The sequence below is a fragment of the Periplaneta americana genome, chromosome 4, assembly GCF_040183065.1.
Source record: "Periplaneta americana isolate PAMFEO1 chromosome 4, P.americana_PAMFEO1_priV1, whole genome shotgun sequence".
In the NCBI taxonomy this organism is placed as follows: Eukaryota; Metazoa; Arthropoda; class Insecta; order Blattodea; family Blattidae; genus Periplaneta; species Periplaneta americana.
The window spans coordinates 30,263,689-30,284,696 of NC_091120.1; the positions used below are offsets into that span (position 1 = coordinate 30,263,689).

Genomic DNA, 21,008 nt, shown 5'->3' on the forward strand with positions numbered 1-21,008 from the left:
GGCACTCAACCTTCCGGTCACGGTGCAAGTCCCAGAATCCAATAAGCATCAATATTTCTGAATTCCTTGTGGGTTACCCTATTCCCTAATTGTTAACCTTATTAAGAAATTTCGCAAAAGCAAAGCCTACATTCTCCTAGTAATAAATAAACTTACTTCTTCACTTTATCTCAGCTACACATTACTCGCTTCAGCTCTTCGTCTATGATTCGAGTAGGCGTTGTTCATTTCCTACATGTATCACTTGGACATTGCTTGCGTCTGTCCTTCGCTTCTCAAAAGATATCGGTTTGCCTCAACACATACGTTTCAAAACTTTCCTTTAGTGTCATAATAAGTATACATCTTATCCCATGTTGGACCACTCCTAACACACAACATATGGTACGAAAGGTTCCACAAAAATATGGCCTATGATATTCCTTTGTTTTCTCTTGACACCCTTCAAGTAGGACTATTAAGAAACATAGTCGCCCACATGAGGACAGTAACCTCAGAAAAACACGTGATCTCTAAGTACATAATAACAAACAAGTGAGCCGACTACGGGTTTTAAAAAACAGCAATGCTTGTCTAGGCTTCCGCTATTCATGTTTTAAGAAATACATAAGCGCCGCAATATTTGGCACAAATATTTCTCGCAGGCAGAATTTCATTCGATATGTCACAGTATATTAATTGTATGGTCACCGTCTGTTGTCCAAATGATTACACCAGAAATTTGCGTTTCTGTTTTGTCGGCTGTGTTAGAACATTTCATCAACTAATAGCTTATTTAGAGCCAATGTAATTAATGATAACAAAATGATATTTGCCGAGATGAGACAGAGAATTCGCCATGTAATTACCTAACATTCGTCTTACAGCTGGGGAAAACCATGCAAAATAGTTCGCGTGTTAAACCCCACCAAGTGTAATATACGTACCAGGTAGCTTCCTTCGAAAGGTAAGTAAATTTCGGAGTTTTCGTGACGTAAAACACTGCCTTTGAATCATAAAAATGCAGCTGATTCTTTCTCGCCAATAACAAAATTAAGTTCTGCCAGTTTTGATAGCCACCATGTATAGCCTAAAACGTTCTGAATCGCCTTTTCAGGAATCAAGAGTCCACTGCAAGAATGATGGATGTCACTTTTTGGTCGAAAATGAACCAAGACTGTCAATGCATAGCTTAAGACATACAGACTGTACATAGAAAGTTATATGGCATTAACACTGATAGTCACTGTCCACTAATGATCGGAAAATCACAGTTAAGCTTTGAGCGCTAAGCATTTCAAATTTTCAATTGCTTCTCCTGAGAAATGTATTCCAAATGACATCCATCATTCTTACAGTGGACTCTTCAAATATGAGTCTACACAGCCAGGAAAAAAACACAAATCTAAGTCACTATCATACGTTTAAGGAAGAGACTAGTGAAGTGCTTTGTGCGGAGTGTAGCATTATATGGGGCAGAAGCACTTGAAATGAGGATATGGAGCGTGTGAAATGGACAGACAGAATAAGAAACGAAGCTATGTTGGAAAGAGTGGGTGAAGAAAGAATAATGCTGAAAATAATCAGGAAGAGAAAAAAGGAATTGGCTGAGTCACTGGCTGAGAAGAAACTGCCTACTGAAGATGCACTGGAAGGAAGGATGAACGGAAGATGAGTTCGGGACAGAAACAGATATTAAATAATATCCATTAAGATATATGGATCAAATGCAGAGACTAAGAGGAAGGCAGAAAATAGGAAAGACTGGACTATACTGGGTTTGCAGTGAAATACCTGCCCTTGGGCAGAACACTAGACTATATGAATGAACACTATATCTGAAGTTTGTTTCTCATATATTGTCTTGTCTGTGCCATGCTGATAACAAGAAGAAGGAAGTCTGCAAAGTGTATTTCTGAAGATACAATGTGAATGAAACCTCGGCACCAAAAAGTACACATAAAAGAGAGGAAAATACGAAGAAACGTATCTGAAAGCCTTAGTAAAAAGCCAATTTGGAGTACTTGTATCTGACAGAGATTAATAATTTCAACCTGTTGCGCCTGATGAGTATGCATGTTGCCATGCATGTTCAGTGGTCATTTCAGCGACACTCGAACACGGAGGGAGTTGCAGGACAGTGATTACCATCCACTAATGGCTTCGGTTCCGAAGCGGTCCTACTGCAATGAATCTTCATGTCCCGAGTTCTTGAAGGAATTACAACGTGTTAATAAATTTCCAAGTTGATGTCTATTTGCTGTAACCTTTATATTTTCGTAACACTGTAACATCTATTGGAGAAACTGACGGAAACAAAAGTATACCTAATATCTAAGGGCCATATTCATAGACATTCTTAGCGCGGGCTTCCGGTGGATGATCAGCGAACTAACGTTTTTCGTATTCATAAACCAGTGTTAGCGATATATGATACGAATCTTGTACAAATAATCAGTGGATAGCCGGGGCTAGTTTAGCACGCTCGTAGCGCGGGCTAGCGAAATGTCTATGAATAGCACCCTAAGTAGTTACATAAGAACTTTTCCGATATATTTTAGTATTATTACATGGCCTATCCATATCAAGTCTCGTTGTCTTTGTAACTTTTCGTTTTGCAAAGGAATTTTACAATGTAATTTTTCTGTACATTTAAAGCACAAAAAATAAATTCTTTCAATCATTTATTATCATAATACACTGTTCTCTTAAACTGACTGAGCACATTGAGAATTAAGTTAATGGCTTTTCCAGAACACGCTATATAATGTTTCATATAAAACAATTTTTATCTCGAAAAAGAACCAAAAACCGAGCGAAATTGTATTAAATTTTTTTGTTCGAAATATCACAAAGAAAACCCCCTAAAATTAATGACATTAATTACAGTACACTCTGTATAGGCATCTTCTTAGCATACATCCCCCTCATTGCAGTATAACTAAAATAAATTATTTACGTATTTATTAATAATAATAATAATAATAATAATAATAATAATAATAATAATCATCCGAGGCACGACAGCCCATGGAAGATCATGACCGACCAGCCACCTGCTGGCCTCACGTCCACATACCGAAGCAGAGGTGAACGATCATCCAACCAGAATGGAGGTACCGTGTGGTTAGCACTGTTACGTATTTATTACTTACTTACTGGCTTTTAAGGAACCCGGAGGTTCATTGCCGCCCTCACATAATCCCGCCATAGGTCCCTATCCTGAGCAAGATTAATGCATTCTCTATCATCATATCCCACCTCCTCAAATCCATTTTAATATTATCTTCCCATCTACGTCTCGGCCTCCCCAAAGGTATTTTTCCCTCCGGCCTCCCAACTAACAATCTATATGCATTTCTGCCCTGCCATCTCAAACGTCTGGATTTAATGTTCCCAATTATGTCAGGTGAAGAATACAATGCGTGCAGTTCTGTGTTGTGTAACTTACTCCATTCTCCTGTAACTTCATCCCTCTTAGCCCCAAATATTTTCCTAAGCACCTTATTCTCAAACATCCTTAACCTATGTTCCTCTCTCAAAGTGAGAGTTCAAGTTTCACAACCATAAAGAACAACTGGTAATATAACTGTTTTATAAATTCTAACTTTCAGATTTTTTGACAGCAGACAGGATGATAAAAGCTTGTAAACCGAATAATAACAGGCATTTCCCTTATTTATTCTGTTTTTAATTTCTTCCCGAGTATAATTTATATTTGTTACTGTTGCTCCCAGGTATTTGAATTTTTCCACCTCTTCAAATGATAAATTTCCAATTTTTATATTTCCATTTCGTACAATATTCTGGTCACGAGACATAATCATATACATTGTCTTTTCGGGATTTACTTCCAAACCCATTTCATTAGTTACGTATTTATTAACGTACTAGCCGTACCCGTGCGCTCCGCTGCACCCATTAGAAATAAATATAAAGTAATTACATAATTAAAATAGGACATTTCATCCAGGGAACATTCGTGTTTGACAGAAGGATAAATCGTTTAATATGTTACTTAATTTAAATTGGATCCAAATAATTAAAATGCGATCTTTTGGTCCAGAGACACTCATTTGGTGCAATGACAATTCCTTTAACATGTTTCTTAATTTTTATTACATGCAACCATAGTTTAATGAAGATTGACATCATTTAGATTTAATATGTATATTTTATTTTACTTGTTATAGGTTTCCATTGAATTATGGTAATAACTTAATTTTAACCCTTGTTTTCTACGTATTCAGTAAATGGCGCTTGGCCCACTATGGTTGTGAACCCTTCAAACAACTTAAATTATATTATATAATATTACATATTATATTATATTATATTATATTATATTATATTATATTATATTATATTATATTATATTATATCATAAGTTACTGTAATAACATTATAGCATTATGTCCATCTAGAGAAACTACACTTTCCAATGGTGAAATAATAATTAATTATACAAACCGGTTAATTTAGCTTCCGATATTACTTCATACAAACACAGAAACATTCTCTGTAAGCTATCGTTCATAGCTTTCGATTGTTGCTGTCCAAGGCCCCTTATAGACGAAGTCATTTGTTTTTTAATTCATTACACGACCTTATATGGCAGTTATTTTAATTTTAAAACTCATTTATCTCATTAAATATCAGTCCTATCAACATTTTTCAAGGAACAAAACTTATCGCAAATTATGTTTAAAGAAACTTTTGTTATATAACATTTTTCATATTTCGATTTATTTAATTCAGGCCCCCTTATAACCCCCCTTTTAAATAATGTATTTCGAATGCCATATAGCCTAAAATCTAAGTCACAACGAACTTAATTTATATTCCAATTTTCATCGAAATCCGTTCAGCCATTATCGCGTGAAAAGGTAACAAACAAACATACCGACAGACAGACAGACAGACAAACAAAAATTTCAAAAAAGCGATTTTCGGTTTCAGAGTGGTTAATTATATATGTTAGGACTAATTATTTTTGGAAAATCGAAAATTACCAGAAAAATTTCGGCTACAGATTTACAGTATTATTAGTATAGATATAAAATAATAGAAAATCTATTTCATGTACTCGGTTACTAGAAATACAAAACAAACTAATACATAAGTCTAATTATAAGCAATATAGAAAGTTTACTTTTGCGGCAACGCTTAGTTACAGTAGGCCTATTAAGATTTACTTCTGTTACTTTATATACGTTAATAAATAAGTAAATAATTTATTTTAGTTATACTCCAGTGAGAGGGAGATGTCCACTAAGAAGAGCCTATAGCCTATATGCAATAGTATTTCTAAACTCCGAACGCTCTATAGTGTAATCAGCATTTATATTTGAATAATTTCGAGGGAAAAATTGTTCCGGGGCCGGGCATCGAACCCGGGAAATTATTCAAATCAACTTTATAGGGAGTTATACCTGAAAGCTTGATTTGCATAATACACGTCACTGTTCGTTAACAGAAAGCCACAATTTAAGTCACACGGAGTTAGTGTGCACTCAGTGTTGGTTGCTTGACGGTTGTCAGCCCACTTTGAGGTCTGTGGATATAGAGGGAAGAATTGGATCGGTGTCTGGTAGAGTTCCCGGGTAGCTCAGTTGGTAGAGCGTTGGTATGTTAAACCAAAGGTCCCGGGTTCGATGCCCGGCCCCGGAACAATTTTTCCCTCGAAATTATTCAAATCAACTTTACAGGGAGTTATACCTGAAAGCTTGATTAGCATTTGTATTTGTTTGGGAATGCGCCTACCTCGAGGGTCAGGGCAATAAATCTTCTAAGTCTCAGTGTCCCCTCCAGAAATTCAATCCAATTCATCCTATATAAACAGGGATTCGAAAAGAAACTCTTGCGGACTCCTGTTTGCTACCATCACGGCACAAGTATCACAAGGAAATGAACGCTTCCAGACTCAGAAGCGTGGCCTCCAAAACTATTCTGTCATTGTTACAAAATATAGCCCGAGTAATAATTACATGTGTGTGCTGTGACGTCATAAGGTAAATGTATTCGGTACACCCTGCTAGCCGAAATTACAGGAAATGAACGCTTTCCACCGTTTCCTGGAGTTTCATGCCACGGCTGAGGAATGCTTGAATGCGTCTTACTCGGGTTTCGTTCTGTTTTATTAAATCGACTACAAACAAAGTGGTTTCCGGAGAGAGGGGCGATGACATCACTCGGACGTCTCTTGATCAATCCTACGGCACTTGCGCACACGGGGAAAAGGGGCTTAAGAAGATTAAGACATGCTGACGGCAGTCTTCGGGAGACGTATCGATTCTACACCTGAGACCTGCTGTCTCTTACGTGCAAGCCGTCGATGTATTTTTGGAATCAGCATGAAAGTCTTCTGTAGAACGAAAGGCTAAATTGAGAGGAATCCTTGCAAGAACTGAAATGTTAAACTTTTGTGAACTTATCAATTATCACCGACGTTGTATTTAAGGAGAGACTCCACTGAAAATCTTGGATATAAAAAAAATGGTTATGTCACTTCTTTAGAATGCATGTTTTCATAGCTCAAATAGATTTAGTTCAATTCTGATTACAAATATTTTTAATTTTTTTTATTAATGCTGTAAGGGCATTTAAAAAGCTGTCAAAATTATTTTTTCATAGAAGGATTCTTTTTTACAAATTTCTGACTACAAATCTAGTAATTTGTTCTAAAGTTGGCTCCCTGAAGTTACTAGATGAATGTAGCGGAGGAGAATTTTAATTTACATAAATATTCATCATTTTTTTTTCCGAAGAAGTGGAAAAATTAAAATATCTTGGAGCAACAGTAACAAATTTAAATGACACTCGGGAGGAAATTAAACGCAGAATAAATAGGGGAAATGCCTGTTATTATTCAGTTGAGAAGCTTTTGTCATCTAGTCTGCTGTCAAAAGATCTGAAAGTTAGAATTTATAAAACAGTTATATTACCGGTTGTTCTGTAGGGTTGTGAAACTTGATTCTCACTTTGAGAGAGGAACAGAGATTAAGGGTGTTTGAGAATAAGGTTCTTAGAAAAATATTTGGGGCTATGGGGGATGAAATTACAGGAGAATGGTGAAAGCTACAGAACGCAGAACTGCACGCATTGTATTCTTCGTCTGACATAATTAGGAACATTAAATCCAGACGTTTGAGATGGGCAGGGCATGTAGCACGTATGGGAGAATCCAGAAATGTATATAGAGCGTTAGTTGGGAGGACGGAGGGAATAAGACCTTTGGGGAGGCCGTGACGTAGATGGGAGGATAATATTAAAATCGATTTGAGGGAGGTGGGATATGATGATAGGGACTGGATTAATCTTGCTCAGGATAGGGACCAATGGCGGGCTTATGTTAGGGCGGCAATGAACCTCCGGGTTCTTTAAAAGCCTTTCAGAGCAAAAGTGGTGTAGGCCTAAGTCAAAATTGGATAATGAGGTTTAAAGTGAAAATTCTGTAAAATACAGTGTGGTAATGTTGTACGCTGCCTATTTGTCTCTCTCGACGCAAACGCTAGCAGACTACCGCTTTCCGAATCGCCGTCGACTCTAACTGCTTACTAGCCTACGTAACAGCCAGGTCCCATGACATCACTGTTATATTAACACCAGTAAGCTAAACTCAAAATTTCTACAAGTGCAAGGGAATGCTTAATTCTCACCATTTCATTCCTAACGACCTTAATCTGTGGGATGAGATAAGAAAGTCTAATCTGTAGCAACGGCAACTATCCAATAATTAAATCAGACTTATATGAATAGGACTCGGTTAGATAAGAAGTTCTAGGATGCAGGTGACTAGGTTTCCCATCAGAATGGATTTGTTTCCTCAAGGTCGGTTTAACGTCAGCGTCATTTATTATCATATCTCGTCTGGAAGTCGAAACTTTTGATCGTATTTTCTGCAATTAATGTTCCGCTTCGCGTGCTGTCTACATGTCCATCGAGCGAACGGCGTCCGGCGAACCACGCCACACGTCAGAAGCGGAGCACACGATCATATTCGGTCGATATTTTCAGAACTGACTGACATTAAAACATTTACAAACTCCTGCTTAAAGTTGAAATCTCAAGTCGAGACTCTTGGAAAAAAAATCTGCACAAAGTTCGTAACTTTCAACTTCATTTTACTAATTTCTAAAGTGAATTCGTTCATGGAGTAATTTCCGAGAACAGTAAAAAATATACCGGAGATTCGATATTTCAGAAACTCATCAGAAATACGACGATTTACGAATCATTTTTGTACTATCCATAACATGATTTATGCTCGACCATGCCGAAATGTAGTAATTATACACCTGGTAGCAATCCTTTAATGCATGTCATTAAAGTACACCTATTCATTAAAGTTCAGGTTTTCGATTATTCTCAGATATGCAATCGAAAGACGAGGAAAACGTCACGGAGGCTGGAAATCCAATACTGTCGCAGAAGGTTATGTTCTGTTACTCTAATAATTAGCGTTAATTCTAAATAATATTCAAATAAATTCAATTTGTCATCTCGTTTTTCAATTCTAAATCAATTTCCAGGTTATACATTCTCAGCATTAGATCAAGGTCAATGACATTATTGTTCCTCGGAAAAAATCAATACTTTCGCGTCTGCGCACATCTCACAATTCACGAGCTATCAACAAAGTCACTTCCGATCTTCTGTCAGATACAAATAAAATAAATACTTCTGAATAATTTCAACTTAGAAATATGGTCGAGCATAAAAAGTCGTATGAAACTTGCCTATAATGGTAATTACGACGCCCGTATGAAAATTATGAAACGAGCGCAAGCGAGTTTCATAAACAAGCATACTTGCGTCTTAATTACTATCATTATAGGCTCGTTGCATAATGTCGGCCTACTATTATATCACTGTAATAATGTTGAAACTTATAAATCATGGTCATTTAACGCTCATAATAAATATTATTCTTAGAAATAAGAGACAAATTTCATGTCTGTCATCTTCTCAGATACAGGATTCTTCGTAACAAGAGACAAATTTCATGTCTGTCATCTTCTCAGATACAAGATTCTTCGTAACAAGAGACAAATTTCATGTCTGTCATCTTCTCACATACAGGAATCTTCGTAACAAGAGACACATTTCATGTCTGCCATCTTCTCAGATACAGGATTCTTCGTAACAAGAGACAAATTTCACGTCTCTCATCTTCTCAGATACAAGATTCTTCGTAACAAGAGACAAATTTCATGTCTGTCATCTTCTCAGATACAGGATTCTTCGTAACAAGAGACAAATTTCATGTCTGTCATCTTCTCAGATACAGGATTCTTCGTAACAAGAGACAAATTGCATGTGTCATCTTCTCAGATACAGGATTCTTCGTAACAAGAGACAAATGTCATGTCTGTCATCTTCTCAGATACAGGATTCTTCGTAACAAGAGACAAATTTCATATCTGTCATCTTCTCAGGTACAGGAATCTTCGTAATAAGAGACAAATGTCATGTCTGTCATCTTCTCAGATGAACAAAGAAAGATTCACATGAAACTTTTTTTAACATGTAAAATCTTTTTTAAAAAAGTACATTAACCTTAATTTTAATTTAATAAAAAAGATTATTCGTACACAAATGGGGTGATTAATAAATGTGAGGAATATAAAGACTGAAATAGTTAATTTAGCATAGTCTAATTCTAAAGTACTTAACCGTGGTAATAATTTCCAAAATAATCCAATCCTCTGTATCGATATTATTTAATACAATTTCAAACAATCCTCTGGCGTCATATTGATATATGAATCGTTTATACTAACATTGCATTGCTATTTCGAGACTAGGTCACATAGGATGGGGCAGCGATTATGAAGTAATTAACAAGAAGGGTCCAAATTGTTAAATTTAAATGCAGGGAGTGTGAAGACAGAAATGAAAAGAAATACCAATCAAACTTTTATTTCAAATCCGAAACATCCTTATAATCCCAACCATGCTCACAATAACAATCACGAACAGCATTTACAAATTATAGGGTTTCGATTAATTTCCTGAAATATTTTTTTCTTGAAAATAATTTTACGTCAATCAAAATCATTCTCAAAACAGAACAAAATGACAACGATGTCAAGAGTCTTGTACTCTGGAAGAACTGCAGCAATGTAACTTTAGCTTGCACCTGCAACAGCTTTAATGCCTTTGCTGTACACGCCGTAAAATGCAGACGTAGCTCCTTGTTCACAACCTCCTTCTATAGCAGTACAGAAGAGAAGTGGGCGATAATACAAGAATGGACTCCCCATATAATTTTCGTTTAGGAAAGTAGAACCACCTGCGTTGTGTTTTTTATTTATAGCACACAACTGGAAAGTGGCGATATAAATTAAACGTCAGCAGTTTGTACTCCTATTCCAGGCATGCGTTTCTTATTTTTCTGCTTCTTCGTAAGACTGATAACAGCGGCAATTAATGAGTACATCCAAATACGAACTATCTAATTTGTAGCAACGATATTGTGTTGTCACACAAGTAAAAATGCGTGTTTATGTACGAAAGTGGTTAGCCTCGAATCGCACTACAGAAAGGAAAATCATTTATTGAAACAGTTGACAAATGCGTACAGTGACGATAATTCTTTATCTGTGAAAGAGCTTCTGTACTAACGTTGCCAACTTTCAAACACAAAACTCTGGAATTGTAGTCTAAAAATTATTACATTTTCCTTAAAATTATCGCAAATATATAACATAATAATAATAATAATAATAATAATAATAATAATAATAATAATAATAATAATAATAATAATATCAAACTATCAAAATTTGTAACTTCTTCTTCTTCTTCTCCTTCACGGTTTTAGGCCATTTTAGTCTGTTCCGGCTCCAAAATCTTGTTGTGTCCATCTCTTCCTTGGTCGTCCTGGGTTTCTATGTCCTTGGGATCTGTAGTTGTATAATGCTTGGGGTATCCTGTTTACTGACATTCTTTCCAAGTGTTGTTTCCAATTGGTTCTATTTTCTGTTATTATTTTATTTAATTCTTCTATGTTTAACTCTTGTCTTATTTGATTGTTTGGTTTTTTATCCAGTCTTGTGTATCCCGCTATAGGTCTGAGAAATTTAATTTCAGCTGTCTGTATTCTTTTATTATCTGCATTCAATATCCATGTTTCAGATCCATAAGTTAGAGTGGGGATGGCCATTGCTTTATACAGTTTTATTATTGAGTCTTTTCTAGTTTTATTTTTTAGTGTTCTCTTTACGGTTCCCGTCATGTAATTAAATTTATTTGGCTTTTTATTAATGTCTATTTCAGACCTAAATGTTATTTCGCATCCTAGGAAGTTAAATATTGACACTTGTTCTATACTTTTATTTTCTATAATTATTTTGGGCCGGACCGAATGAGTACCTTTAAATGCCACAACTTTAGTTTTCTTAATTGAAATTTCTTTTGATATTAAATTTAATTTGTGTGCCATTCTTTGAAGTTCCTCTTCACTTTTCGCTATCAGTATCTGGTCGTCTGCGAAGACCATTGCCTTTACTATTCTTGACCCCAGATTAATTCCTCCTACTGTATGTTGTTTCCATAATGTAAACATGTCATCAATGTATAAATTAAAAAGAGTGGTTGACATTGGGCAACCTTGTCTAACACCTTTTGAAATTATTATAGGTTCTCGATTATTTATTCTTATTTTAGTTTTTACATATAGATTTCTAATTACATTTATTAAATGTGTTAGTACTCTTTTATTTTCTAATATTTCCCATAATTTTATTCTACATACCTTGTCAAAGGCTTTCTTATCTATACTAATAATACATCTGTAGCCGAAATTTTTCTGGTAATTTTCGATTTTCCAAAAATAATTGGTCCTAACATATATAATTAACCACCCTGAAATCGAAAATCGCTTTTTTGACATTTTTGTTTGTATGTCTCTGTCTATCTGTCTGTCTGTTTGTCACCTTTTCACGCGATAATGGCTGAACGGATTGCGATGAAAATTGGAATATAAATTAAGTTCGTTGTAACTTAGATTTTAGGCTATATGGCATTCAAAATATGTACATTATTTAAAAGGGGGATTATAAGGGGGCCTGAATTAAATAAATCGAAATATCTCGCTTATTATTGATTTTTGTGAAAAATGTTACATAACAAAAGTTTCTTTAAAAATAATTTGCGATAAGTTTTATTCCATGAAAATTTTTGATAGGACTGATATTTAATGAGATAAATGAGTTTTAAAATTAAAATAACTGCCATCTAAGGCCGTGTAATAAATTAAAAAACAAATGACTTCGTCTATAAGGGGCCTTGGACAGCAACAATCGAAAGCTATGAAAGATAGCCTACAGAGAATGTTTCTGTGTTTGTATGAAGTAATATCGGAAGCTAAATTAACCGATTTGTATAATTAATTATTATTTCACCATTGGAAAGTGTAGTTTCTCTAGATGGACATAATGCTATAATGTTATTACAGTAACTTCTGATATATAATATAATATAATATAATATAATATAATATAATATAATATAATATAATATAATATAATATAATATAATATAATATAATATAATATAATATAATATAATATAATATAATATAATATAATATAATATAATATAATATAATATAATATAATATAATATAATATAATTTAAGTTACTTGAAGGGTTCAGAACCATAGTGGGCCAAGCGTCATTTACTGAATACGTAGAAAACAAGGGTTAAAATTAAGTTATTACCATAATTCAATGGAAACCTATAACAAGTAAAATAAAATATACACATTAAATCTAAATGATGTCAGTCTTCCTTAAACTATGGTTGCATGTAATAAAAATTAAGAAACATGTTAAAGGAATTGTCTTTGCACCAAATGAGTGTCTCTGGACGAAAATGATCGCATTTTAATTATTTGGATGCAATTTAAATTAAGTAACATATTAAACGATTTATCCTTCTATCAAACACGAATGTTCCCTGAATCAAATGTCCTATTTTAATTATGTAATTACTTTATATTTATTTCTAACGGGTGCAGCGGTGCGCACGGGTACGGCTAGTAGTCTGTAAAGAGAATGTGTGTTTCTAGGTTGAACTCAAAATTTGTAACATAATACTAAATAAACTTTCAATCATCTTGCTACTGATTGGGGAAGAATTCGGCCTCTCTCCTAAGATCCCTGGCGGAAAGCGGGACATATTTGAAACGTTTATACAGAGAGTACCAAGAGAATAGAATAAACTCAAATGTGTTCTGATAATATGATAACTTCTTCCTATGCTAAAGGATGAATTCTGAGGGATGATACAATTAACGAAAATTAACGCATTATCATATAGCCTAAATGTTATCGCATATCATAGTAAGTTAAAAATATCTCGTGGTTGGCAACGCTGATCTGTAAAGATCTCGGATTATACCTCTGCCGGTGAGTGGCCGTTAAATTTCGAGTGGCTTATCTTACAACGTGGGCGTCAGAGTATTGAAAAGCATTACAACTTTACTCCTATCGCCTCACCTCCCCACGTGGCTAACGAGAAAGACAGGCTATGGCGCAACGTCACATTCTTAGTCATAGTGAAAACCTATCAAAGAATTTAACTGCTTTCAATGGTTGAAGCTAGAGCACATTAAAAACATGAAATATGATGACCTATTGATATGCATTGAATTGACACTCTAAAAAAGTCACTATTCATGTTTCTAGGCTATTTTATCAGTTTTATTCTGCAATGTACAAAGATATTCTAATCAAGTTAATTTTGACAAATAAGTTTAGATAAACAATGATGCAAATTCTTCAATTCCAATAGTTCTACGAGCACTGAAACTTTCTCAGAACTCTTAAAAATATGTCAATTCTATTAATTTATCCCAAGTCACAATGAAAGTGTTGAAAAAGTACTTTTCCTAATATCTGCTCAATGGACAAATGAACGAAATCGCATGCTAGAATAACGGAGACAGTCAGAGGTGAAATATAATTTCAAGGGCATATCCTGGGAACAGTTCTATAGTTATTTGTTACAAGATATAAGTTTGTCTCTTCAGGCAATTGTGCACAAAGTGGGCTCCACTGATAAGTAGGGTACAGACGTAATACTGATCCAGCAACTAGTGAGAAAACTAACTAAAGTGAGCCATTGTTTTTATTTTCCATTTTGTTCATATCAATTTTTAAACAGTCCTCCTTTTTTCAGCAATGTCCTCTTATTTTAGATTCCATGTCCTCCTATAGAATTTCTTCTCATGGTAACCCTAAACATGTATTTATATGAGGCGATTGTCAAGATGGCCATGACTACACCATGATAATCACGTGACTCCGATTCGTGCCGAAGCCTGTCTTTCTCGTTAGCCACTCCTCCCCACACGTGACGTTGCAGACACAGAGATAAAATACGATATCTGTATTTGTAGCGGGAGGCCGTTCCAGTACGCAATCAATAATAATAATAATAATAATAATAATAATAATAATAATAATAATAATAATAATACTTACTTACTTACTGGCTTTTAAGGAATCCGAAGGTTCATTGCCGCCCTCACATAAGCCCGCCATTGGTCCCTATCCTGAGCAAGATTAATCCAGTCCCTATCATCATATCCCACCTCCCTCAAATCCATTTTAATATTATCTTCCCATCTACGCCTCGGCCTTTTTCTCTCCGGCCTCCCAACTAACACTCTATATGCATTTCTAGATTCGCCCATACGTGCTACATGCCCTGCCCATCTCAAACGTCTGGATTTAATGTTCCTAATTGTCAGGTTAATAATAATAATAATGATAATAATAATAATAATAATAATAATAATAATAATAATAATAATAATACTTACTTACTTACTAGCTTTTAAGGAACCCGAAGGTTCATTGCCGCCCTCACATAAGCCCGCCATTGGTCCCTATCCTGAGCAAGATTAATTCAGTCCCTATCATCATAACCCACCTCCCTCAAATCCATTTTAATATTATCTTCCCATCTACGCCTCGGTCTCCCCAAAGGTCTTTTTCTCTCCGGCCTCCCAACTAACACTCTATATGCATTTCTGAATTCGCCCATACGTGCTACATGCCCTGCCCATCTCAAACGTCTGGATTTAATGTTCCTAATTGTCAGGTGAATAATAATAATAATAATAATAATAATAATAATAATAATAATAATAATAATATTTCTGCTGCAGGCAGTCGGTTTGATTGCGCTCAGATACGATACAACAGCGAGCTTTTGAAACTCTCAGCGTCTTTGAGCAGCGAAACAAGTTCTGTTCTTATTGCAAGCATTACAAATGGAGAAACCCAAGCACGTCATTCGCAGAGATATGCCTGCGAGGGAAGACACAAAGAGGGAAACTTTAGGCTGGATATGCATGGATGGATTGGACAGCGAAATGAACAGGGAAGGAATACCTCTCCTAAATTAAACAAGGATTCTGCATAGTATAAATATGCTTCCCTTTGCTTTTCATAGGAAATGATAAATGGATTTTTCTAATCTAGGTCGTCACTTCTCGAGACCCGCGTTCATAACAGACTTTGAAGTGGTCAGGCTGTGTGTGCAAAATGCAATTTGCTCCTCAAACAGAGGCTGCAGCGGTTGTTTTAATTCTCTCTGCGTCGGTTTCCCAACTCGAGCAGAAAGCTCGCATTCTATGCCGTCAGTTCTTCGACTTTTAATTAGACCGGAGCACGAAAAAGTGAGGTGGCAGAGTGGGGCAGCGTCAAGCTGTCGATACTATCCCCCTCTGCATGCAAATTTTTGTATTGTGCAAACAAGTGAAAAGAGCAAAGGTAAACGCCTGTACATCTGCTCTAATAAATTTCCCAGTATAAAACTACCACTCGTCATGTCAGAAAAAAAAATGCACATAATAGTTCGATGGTGTTTGAATAAAGGGAGATAGGTCATAAAAATGAGTTTTGAGAAAAATGAAAATTAAACTTCGATATCTTGTTGTAAATAATTGTCTACACAAATAAAACGCATCAGAAGCTAGCATTATTTTGTTTCTTGCACATCCAGTTGTAGAATTTAAGTTGTGTATTCACTTGGGGGGAACAAAACTCCATTTGCACAACAACTGACTTAATCCTTTTTACCCGAACACCACCGAAATTTGCTCTTTTGTCAGTGTCAGTCACATGCAACTGATCTGAGCGTTTTATTTAAAATTTCCGACTGCAAACTATACTCCTCGATCGTAATATTTAAACAATTCCATTTCTTTCCAAAATCATACAAGTTTAATACGTTTCATCTGGACACACAGTAGAAAATATTTACTACACCAACATATGAATATGACAAAGTAACAGCTAGAAGTCTGTAGTGCTTACCACAGTTATATAAATGTAATATTTATGAAACAAGATGTTATTTTGTTCGTAGACTTGCTGCATTTGGCGTACATTCTCGTTTCGCAAACATTCCACTCACAAAATAAAATAATTTTTAACATGTGTTTCGTACATTAGTTTTTAGACAGTAGTTTATCCGTGCTGTTATAGAGACAATTCCTCGACTTCTCCCCTGCTGCAATCCCTCTCATTCTAATAGTAAAATTTTATCACACTGAAAGCAAGCGGTATAGCTTAGTGTATAGCAGTCGACTACAGATCTAGAGGTCCTACTTTGAAATCCGGCCCCTAGTTTTTAATAAAATAATTGTTGTAGCGGTTTATTTAATTTTTGTACGTTTTTTAACCAAAAACTGTCATTTTTAAGTAGTTCTGCTATTACTTGGACCGCTTTATTGATCGGTTGCGATTGCTGCCGTGTGACAAACAACTGATAATCGGAGCAAGCACCTGAAAGTCAGTGTCAAAAATACTCTTCGCACGCTACCTTATAATTAAACGGTCAATTTTTAACACGCTTGCCTAGTATTAAAAAAAAATACTTTTAGGAATGTATTGTGGGTCCCTATCACCACGGCATGGCGCGTCCTCAGGTTGCGGATCGAGGAGACGGCCTCCAGATATGGTGGGTAGCTGTGAATATATTGAATAAGCAACCCATCACCGTAAAAAAAAACAGCTTGTTACGAAACCTTCAAATAAGCCACGGAATGGGACTGATTCTCTGGCACGACCATAGCAAAGGAATAAGATTTTGAGAGATTGATCTTGCTCAGGATAGGGACCAATGGCGGGGTTATGTGAGGGCGGCAGTGAACCTCCGGGTTCCTTAAAAGCCAGTAAGTAAGTAAGTAGGAATGGCTGTCTAAAATATGTGTTAAAGGACCTAAGCTTAATAAGTACAATACAAATTGCAATCTAATTTCAACTGTATACGTAGGACCTACAGAAAAGATATCAAACCAAACAGCCTACTTGGCTAAGCTGGGAGTGAGGAAGCATCTATCCTTCTTTCTTAAGCGACGCGACGCAAAGAAAGACTCCTTGGCAGAAGTGATTTCAAGAGAACACAGTACTTCAAGACTCCGTCAAGATTGACACTAGCGTTCTACTCGACTGCTTGCGACAATGGATTTTTAAAATGAGAAGACGGGGGTGGTATGCGGAGGCAGCAACGAATACAGCAAGAAAAACCAGAGAATGAAACGATTCAATGGCAATAATGGTATACTTCATGCCGACTTTTTCCCCACTTATATTTCTTTCTCTATCATTCAAGGATACAGACATCATCATTACCACCACCACCACCACCAGTGGTTCAATTTTTAGGTTTGTTCCGGTATCATGAAGTGTATTTTGAAACTGTTCAATCAAATGTTGTTTGGTCTGCTTGCATTTCGCTATCCCCACAGATTTGTAATTATCTGTTTAGTTACATGACTTCAGTCATTCTTTCTATACGTTGTTTTCTTTTGTTCCTGCACGCTCTTATTTAATTCGTTAACATTAAAGAATTTAAATTCCTTCCTCATAGTATCGCTTTGCTTGCATGCAGTCTATTGTACTTTCCATGAAACCTTTTAGTACAAAAATATGTCCCTTGAATATATTACAGGCGTTCCGAAAGTTAAGACAACAACGGGGCTGTCATCTTTGGGTTTACCTTCAAAACCTTAAATATCACTACCACAATTTAAATTTGAGACTATCATCTTAACTATACAAAGCGCAGATCACGTTTGCGTTTACCTAACTTATACAGGATGTTTCCGAAGTGGTGTTACAAACTTTCAGGGATGATGGCGAAGGGCACATGTATCAATTTGAGATAAGGAACCCTGGTCCGAAAATTACCGAGTCGAAAGTTACAAGCAAAAATAGTTCTGTGGAAATGAAATAATTTTATTCCTCTGTACACCTTATTTATGTGTATTTATCTGTACATCTTACACATACTGGCGTTGTTTACGTTGTCTACTTAGGCCTACAGTATTCCATTCAATGCGCTGACTGAGGGATGGGGACAGGAAACTACACTAAAGCAATGCAGATAGCGTAATGTGTAACAGACATAGTCGGTCCTGATATGCACGTCTGTAGACAGCAGTGTATGCGTACAAGTTGCAGTGTCCAGTCGATCAGTCCTAGTGAAATGGAGGAGTACACGAGAGCGGAATAAGCAGACCTGATTTTCGAATACGGATGAGCCATTGGAACAGTAGACAAGCTCACAGATTATATCGTGTCTAGTACCCACGTAGGAGACATCCGGGCCATATCATTCTTCCACGACTGTTCCAAAAGTTAAGGGAAGGAGGGCACGTGGTGCCAAATTACAATTCCATTTCCACACAACTATTTTTGCTTATAACTTTCGACTCAGTTATTTCCGAACCATGGTTTCTTATCTCAAATTGATACATGTGCCCTTCGCCATCATCCCTGAAAGTTTGTAACACCACCTCGGAAACACCCTGTATACCCAAATCAATCAATTATTTATTCGCAAAACTTAACCAAATACAATATTCTGCTATTAGACCATACTCTCGAAGGAAATGCAACGAATTTATAGAAAATTACAACAGAATTCTAACATTTCATAAGAAAATAGATACGGAATAATAAATTAATAAAAAATTATTCAATTCGGATGTCTTTCGTGCTGCGAAATCTGTAACTGTTTCTATAAAATTTTCAATTGACGGAGTTTCGAAATTTCTGAACAAAGGATTTTCATATGCATACTATAAAAATATGGAAATGCTCTCATGGATTCACTCACCCAAAATTTTGTTGATCCAGTCGGCGAGATCTTCCTGCAGCGGGTACAGCTGTCTGCTCTGCGAGTGGTAGATGCGGTCTTGGTAGTACTCCACGTACTCTTCCTCTGTTTCGGGCACTTGCTGACCCTGAGTGCCAGGTCTGTTCATTTCGGACGGCAGGGACATGGGCCCCCAGCTGTTGACGGTGCGCCGACTCCGACCCGGTGTGGATCGGTATGTTGACGCCATTCTAGCCAGAGTCATCCGCCCTTCCTCGCACCTGCAACATGTTCCGATTAAATCATGTTAGGCTGCATAAATTCAGGTTAGCTCACGTCAGATAGGATCACATAAATTCGAACACTATTAAGTTATGTTTAGTAGAGTTGTATTGGGTACCGTTATCTTATTTGTATTACTTTTTTCACATTTAAAAGCGTGAAATATAACAATAATAATAATAATAATAATAATAATAATAATAATAATAATAATAATAATAATAATACTGCTTGTTTGAGGCTTGAAAGTAATGTAATTTTCCCTAAGATAGGTTACTAGCCTTATCGTTATGTAGTCCAGTAGTGGGGCTGCCACTTTTAGCCTCTGGACAGGCTTGTAGTGCAGAATTAAATAAAATATTAAAAGATTTTGGGATGGAAATTTCAGCACAAAAATCAAAAGTAATGGCATTTTTAGGACAAGACCCAGTCAGAAGTAAGATAATACACAATAACCAATGCCTCGAACAAGTGCAAAATTTCAATTATCTGGGTTGTGAAATATCTTATCAAAATGAAAAAGATGTGAACAAGAAAATTACCAAATTTACACAAATTCTAGGAATAATAAACAATACATTAAAAGCTAACATAGTACAAAAATCTACAAGAATAAAAATATATAATACACTAGCATTACCCTCCCTTTTATACGGAAGCGAGATTTGGTCATTAAAGAAAAAAGACATGAACAGAATCAAAGCAACGGAAATGAAATTTTTCAGGAGGACAGCAGGATATACTCTTTTAGACCGAAAAAGGAATGAAGAAATTTTAGAACAATTAGAAGTAGAGTCGGTAGAAGAAAAAATCAGCAGATACAAATTCAATTGGCTAGATCATGTAAGAAGAATGGAAAATTCAAGAATCCCAAAAATTATGATGCAATATAAACCTAGAGGACATCGTCGACCAGGAAGACCTTTAAGAAGACTGCTAGATGGGGCCGAAACAGGTCTACAGAGGCCTAATTCGTGAAGGATTATGATGATGATGATGATAATAATAATAATAATAATAATAATAATAATAATAATAATAATAATAATAATAATAAATGCGTGTTATTATTCGGTTGAGAAGATTTCGCCATCTAGTCTGCTGTCAAAAAATCTGGAAGTTAGAATTCATAAAACAGTTATATTACCGGTTGTTCTGTATGATTGTGAAACTTGGACTCTCACTTTGAGAGAGGAACAGAGATTAAGGGTGTTTGAGAATAAGATTCTTAGGAAAATATTTGGGGCTAAGAGGGATGAAGTTACAGGAGAATGGAGAAAGTTACACAACGCAGAACTTCACGCATTGTATTCTTTACCTGACATAATTAGGAACGTTAAATCCAGACGTTTGAGATGGGCAGGGCATGTAGCACGTATGGGCGAATCCAGAAATGCATATAGAGTGTTAGTTGTGAGGCCGGAGGGAAAAAGACCTTTCGGGAGGCCGAGACGTAGATAGGAGGATAATATTAAAATTAATTTGAGGGAGGTAGGATATGATGATAGAGAGTGGATTAATCTTGCACAGGATAGGGACTGATGGCGGGTTTATGTGAGGGCGGCAATGAACCTCCGGGTTCCTTAAAAGCCATTTGTACGTAAGGATAATAATAATAATAATA

At 35.8% G+C, this 21,008-nt stretch overlaps 1 protein-coding gene and 1 non-coding gene across 4 annotated transcripts in view; one reads left to right on the forward strand and one right to left on the reverse strand.

Moving 5' to 3' along the window:
• Positions 1–21,008, reverse strand: part of LOC138697652 (growth arrest-specific protein 2-like) — a 385,325-nt gene that overhangs the window by 178,374 nt on the left and 185,943 nt on the right. For all 3 annotated transcript variants that reach the window (XM_069823084.1, XM_069823086.1, XM_069823085.1), the window contains exon 2: positions 19,124–19,383. In XM_069823084.1, the coding sequence (XP_069679185.1) occupies positions 19,124–19,367 (244 nt within the window). In that variant the 5' untranslated portion in view covers positions 19,368–19,383. The remainder of the gene's footprint in view (positions 1–19,123; positions 19,384–21,008) is intronic.
• TRNAN-GUU (transfer RNA asparagine (anticodon GUU)) lies at positions 5,577–5,649 on the forward strand. The gene has a single exon. It is a non-coding gene; the product is annotated as a tRNA-Asn (tRNA).